The sequence below is a fragment of the Triticum aestivum genome, chromosome 6D, assembly GCF_018294505.1.
Source record: "Triticum aestivum cultivar Chinese Spring chromosome 6D, IWGSC CS RefSeq v2.1, whole genome shotgun sequence".
In the NCBI taxonomy this organism is placed as follows: domain Eukaryota; kingdom Viridiplantae; phylum Streptophyta; class Magnoliopsida; order Poales; family Poaceae; genus Triticum; species Triticum aestivum.
The window spans coordinates 431,408,274-431,414,147 of NC_057811.1; the positions used below are offsets into that span (position 1 = coordinate 431,408,274).

General features: G+C 53.5%; 1 protein-coding gene across 1 annotated transcript; it reads right to left on the reverse strand.

Moving 5' to 3' along the window:
• Nucleotides 1-2,431: 2,431 nt before the first annotated feature.
• LOC123145608 (probable fucosyltransferase 7) lies at nt 2,432-5,616 on the reverse strand. Its single transcript, XM_044565074.1, has 2 exons — nt 5,135-5,616; nt 2,432-4,152 (listed from the first exon to the last, which is right to left on the reverse strand). The coding sequence occupies exons 1-2, from the start codon at nt 5,367-5,369 to the stop codon at nt 2,681-2,683; spliced, it is 1,707 nt and encodes a 568-aa protein (XP_044421009.1). The 5' UTR covers nt 5,370-5,616; the 3' UTR covers nt 2,432-2,680.
• Between the last annotated feature and the right edge of the window lie 258 nt (nt 5,617-5,874).

The window sequence follows — 5,874 nt, forward strand, 5'->3', positions numbered from 1 at the left end:
AGATGTCAACGTAAAGCTATCGAGATTTGTTTGTATTCATTCATCTTACGCTAATGGTGATGTTGTCATGGTACACAGTTCAGGTAAACGGATGGCTAGATCGGTGTATAATCCTATAATAATCCTCCTCCTCTCAAGTCGTTTCTAAGAAGAGTTGCGTGTGCTCTTTTCGTCTAGGAAGCTTAATTACCATACTATGTTAAGTGAGTGCCTTTGCTGCTTTTTGTAATCAAAACATTCCCCCTGTTTCCCCAAATGAATTGTTTTGCTGTTAGTCATGTTTGGGTGGGGGGCTGAAGGTCCTTGTATCCGTTTTGTACGTAAAAGCAATCCTATTAGAGTTGTCATATATGTCTGGTCGTTGTAATAACCGCCAGATGAATTAAAATGGCGCTCTAGCAGAGTCGTCATATACAGGGCGGATCCAGACTGAAAATTACCCGGTGTCCACATAGAAGAACACATGCCTATTTGTCAAATAATTCAATGTCCTACACTAAATCAATGGATTACATTACGCAAGAGCAAATTGGACCTGGTGCTAGTGACACCGGCTAGCTCTACCTAGCTCCACTCCTGGTCATATAGTTTTGATCGTCATAATTTATTGAGGTCGCTCTATAGCGAGCCTCCATATATGGAGGTTCTAGGCGTTGGTATAGAAGTGTGTGTCATCCGCTAACCGCCCGTGCAGGTGAGTAGTTTCACCTCTCTCTTCAACCTCCCGCGCAGTCATCTTCTTTCTCTAGCAATGGGCAGACGATCAGACGCCCATGGCACCGAGAAATATGCAATTAATGAGGGTTGTCGTGTGCCAGCTATTCGCAGTCACTCCGTCATATTTTCCTTGCACCCGCCATGTTTCTCCGCTGCCCACAACTATAAAATGGTTGTCGCCATGCCCCAATAGCTCACCTCCACCTCCCAGCCAGATTTTTCCACCTCACATCCACCCTTCCACCTCACTTCTCGTCCGCAAGTCGCTTCTCCCGTGGCCGGATTGGGTGCCGCTCTCGAGGGAGGAGGAGTAGATGGTGGACAAGGAGCAGGATCGCCTTTATGCGCTGGAGGGCGTGGAGGAGGATCCTGCCCTCGATGAGTGGTTGGATTAAAATCCCAAAGCATAATCCATTGAGGAGGTGTTTGTTTCAGCAATTTTCGTCCGTCACCTGTTTACGTTGTCGTGTCGTGTCCCAAAGGATAACGTTACGTGTGTTTGGTGGCGACCTTATGTAATCAGGTCCCTCCGTAATCAGGTCTGGGACAGTGACCGGTCGATACCCCCCACCCCCACCGGTAAAGGATTCCTTCCCACCCTCGAGCGCTCCTCACCCCGAGCCCTCCTCCTCCCCCGCGACTCCTTCCTCCCCTCGATCTGCCAGCACCGCCGCCGCCGCCTCCCTTCAAGTCTAGCGTCGCCACCTCCCCTCGACCCGTTTCGAGTCCAGCGCCACTGCCTCCCCTCAGTCATCTCCTCCTGATCCAGTCGCCGGGAACGACCTCGCCAACCAGCCGCCGCCGCAACCGCCGGCGAGGATGTATCGCCGAAGCCGCCGACGTGGAGCAGCAAGGCCCGTCTCTGGATCAATCTCTTCCGCCTCCATCAAGCCCCTCCTGCAGATCTCGATCTGATCTATTCTTGCTCTGTTTCCTTTGCTCGGTTTCCTTTACACTGCAGAACCAAAACAGAATGAGGTTTGTGCATTCCGGTGTTGTTACAGTGTGTAATCAGTTCCCCTTTACGTTTACGTTACCACTCATCGAAACAAACACCTCCTAAGTGGGATATCGAACATGGCTACCTGTTGATCCCGTATTGGAAGGAGGAGAGAGCTCGCCCATATCAGCCATCGTGTGAGAATAACCAATACACATCTGGCGTTCCCTCTAGAGGGTAAAACATGTGAGCGGACGTTTTCCCAGCCAAGTAGGAACAAACAAACATTTTCATTTGGTAAGGAACACTCCCATCGAATGCTCCAGAATTGTCATGCCAAAACAGATAAATTTGCCATGTTGCTGCATAAAAATTTGTCATGTTATAAAGTAAAAATTGCCATGATGCATAGAAAGATTGTCAGAAATCTGCCATGCATTTCATGTATTTACAATGATTACAACATGGAGAATTGCCAGCATAAAAGAAGAATATTGTCATTCTCTAGATTTGCCATGCTGACTAAAGGGAAATGCCATGCTACATCAATGATAAAAGCTAAAAATTGCTAAGCTCTAAAACACAGAACTTGCCATCCTAAATGAGTTCACTCAGATTGCCATCGTCATTGTAGTGTCATCAGCTCATAGTTTGCTCAGAGGTGTGTGTGGTGCTAAACGCTTTAGGACTTGTGCATGGGATCCGTTGTGCATGAGGGCGCTCATTCGAGAATGTTAAAAATCTAGTGTCAGATTTTTTTTTTGAATATGTCGGTAAAGAAAATGATATGTGTAGGTGTATAGCCGGAGCTCAAATAGTGATCTGTGTAATGTGTATACGCGTGTACGTACGCGACATGTCGTACAAAGAACGAATTTGAATACAGTACGAAACGAATGCAAGAGGGCATCCCCCAAACACCTAATTAATCCACAGGGGGAAGAAGAAGAATTGAAAAACCTTACTTATGCTGTTTTCGGAACGTAGAACTGAACCGAAGACGATCCTAGCTCCATGTCATGTTTAGCTATCGAACAGCTTGAGGCCGAACCCGACGTCCTCGCAGTGCCGGACGTACGGCTTGACGCGGGCCACGTCCACCTCCTTCTTTGCCCGGCACCCGAGTATCGGCGGCGAGTGCAGGCACGGCTCGACGGACGTGGACCGGACGCACGCGACGTCGGACACCTCCTTGTTCCAGTCCGGGCGGAGCAGGATCCACGGCTTGACGCCGGCGAAGCCGTAGGCGACGTACCCGAAGGTGGACCAGGCGCTCATGGCGATCTTGTCGCAGTAGCTGAGGAGGTAGATCTCGGCCAGCGCCTTCTGGTTGTGCTCGTTGGACGCGTACTCCTGCTTCTCCTCGTGGCTCGGCTGGTACACCGCCACGATCTCCCCCGTCTTGGTCGGGCTCTCGTAGTAGAGGCCCCGGATCTTGTCGTAGTAGCCCGAGTAGAGCGACGCGATCAGCACGGCCTTCACCTTCCCGTCGTGGCCGGTCGCGTTCATCGCCGGGGACGCCGGGTCGCCGAGCTCCGGCAGAAGGCGCTGCTCCCTGATGCACCGGGTGAGCTGGTCGTACATGTTCTCGAACTTGACGGGCTTCTCCGGGAAGATCCTGATCTGGAAGCCGATCTTCTCGTCCACCCGGGCGAGGTACGCCTCGTAGTAGCGCCGCACGATCCCCCACACCCGGTCCGTCGGGTGGAAGAGGTAGCGGCCGAGGTGGTGGAACACGGCCTCCCTCTGCGGGAACATCCGCGCCAGCTCCTTCTCGTACATGGGCGTGAGGAACAGCGCCGGCGCGAAGTAGCTGTCGGACTTGAGGATCATCCAGCTGAACTTGCGGAGCAGCCTCTGGTCGTCGTCGCAGAAGATGTTGTCCGACAGCCGCAGCCGGGTCTGCTCGACGTGGAGGTAGACGTGCGCCGGCAGCGACGCCGCCGGCGTGTCATGCCGGATCACGCCGTTCTTGAGCATGTTGACGTAGCTCTCGGGCGCGCCGACGTTGAGCTTCATCGGGTTCCCCTCAGGGAACCCGCCGGGGAGCACCCAGGAGGTGCCCGGGAAGGGCTCGCAGAAGAGGCCCTCCTGCTCGCGCGGCACGTTGACGAGCATGACCCGGCCGGAGAGCAGCGCGTAGAGGAAGGTGGAGGCGATGGTGAGCATGCGGTTGCCGAGGCCGTTGCAGGGGAACCACACCACGTACTTGCACTCGGAGCTGTCGGCGTTGCGCCCCGCCTGGAGCTGCTCGACGGCCGTCCGGTAGCGCTGCGTGCCCGGGCCGCACTTCTTGTGGTACGCCTCGTACTTGCGCAGCTTCTTCACGAGGTAGGGGGAGAGCGGGAACGGCGACGGCTTCCGGTACAGGGACGACTTGTATCGGCTCTGGCACGACGATTCCTCGAACGCCGCCGAGAGTAGCCCGCCGAGAAGCTTGTCCTGCGACGGAGTTGTGGCTGGCGCGGTTACGTTCTTCGAAGGGATTACGGTTTCTGCAAAAAGAAGTTAACTGAATGGTTAGAATCACATATCCTGAAGGCATTTGCAGAGGAAGAATGATTATGATCCGTCAGTTCAACAAAAATGTGTTGCACACAGGATTCAACATAAACCTGATCTAACTTTCTGGCACTTCTTTCTCAAGAGCAGCAATAAAATTGGGGACTGATTTAGCAAGGCTGTTTTATCTGACAATGAACAAGCGAAGATTTGGAAACTACTCATGTTGGAGTTGGGCTCCTCACTTTTGGCCCTCTCTAGTTTAACAAATTACCTTTACGAAGCCTCACCGGACAGATGGGAGTACTTGAAGAATAACAGTACTACTAGTCTCACAAAGTCAGGGACCACTCATCAAGTAAAAAGGTGTGGACATTTTGGAACACCCTTTGCAAGGGCAATCCACCGACATTACGGCACAAGCCACATCCCTTTGGGAAAAGATTGATGAGGTAGGACAAGATCCGCAAAAGGATGCGCCAGCGTCACAGCGCCATGGCACCAGGCAGCACTGTCGCCACAGCACCAGAACCAGAGGGAGAGCTGACTATTCAGTCGCCCTGCTTCTGCTAGCTAGCTAGCTAGCGCGATCTGATGATCTGATCCGCGAGATCGCTAGTGATCCGAGCAAAAATCCGGCCAGATCTGCGGTTCTTGCGCAAAATTCATACTAGCATATGCATGCGGTGGGCAGTAATGCCAGTGTATTAAGGAGTAGGAGTACTCCCTAATAATTGTACAAAAGATGGCATCCTCGTACCTCCAGCAAAAAGGCAATTTCTACTTTGCTGAATGGTGTGAATGGCGGAGAGAATAAAGACGCGGATTTGCTTACGACAACGGCGGCGTGTTCATAGGCCAACCGAACCAACCCCGACCAAGAATTCCTATGCGTACTGGCGGTCAACGATCGGGCTTTTCGGCCCTTACGTGGGACGTGATCTCTGCAATTCGGACGGGGGAAAGGAGGCTTACTTTTCGGCGTTGCGCCGCCGGCCTTGGGAACGGAGGTCGGCGAGGAGGGGGTGGAGGGGAGGGGCGCCGAGCGGCCGCCGAAGGTGAAGGCGAGGAGGGCCAGGGTGATGAGGAACCCGACCAGCACCATCTTGGGCCGGACGGCGCCGCCCCACTTGGCGCTGGCAGCCCTCCGCTTGTCGTCGTCGCCGCCGTCGGCCGGAGCCCGGGGGCTCCGCGCCCGCTTCATGTCCATCGCCCTCCCTCCCGCCGGCCCGCTCCGCGGGCTCTTCGCCGCTCGCTCTGCTTATTGGTCTCCTCCGCCGGCCGCTAGTTTATGATCCAGTTTGCGTATGGTGGCCTCGCTTGTGCCGGCTTCTCTCCTCTCTTCTGCTTGGCTGCTTGGCTTGGAGCTGGTCAAACTGCGGGAAGCTACGCGGGCTAGAGATGGAAGGAGGGAGCGAGTGATGCCGACGTGTGCCCGCTAGTGCATAGACTTCTCTCCCGTGATCTGAAAAAAGGAAGAAAATAAACGGACCTGCGTCCGTGTTTTTATTTTTTGAGAATGTATCATCGGTTGTTGCAATGGAGACTATTTATACGTGCACCCACATTCCCGAGCAATGTTTAAATATTTTGTTCGTTTGTCTCGCGGCACTTGTTGGCCTTCGTGATGTCCGATTAGCTCATTGGTCGTGGCATGCAGAATCGGTTGAGTACTTGTTCGCCGCATTTCGCAGAAAGGACCTTCCTATGTAATT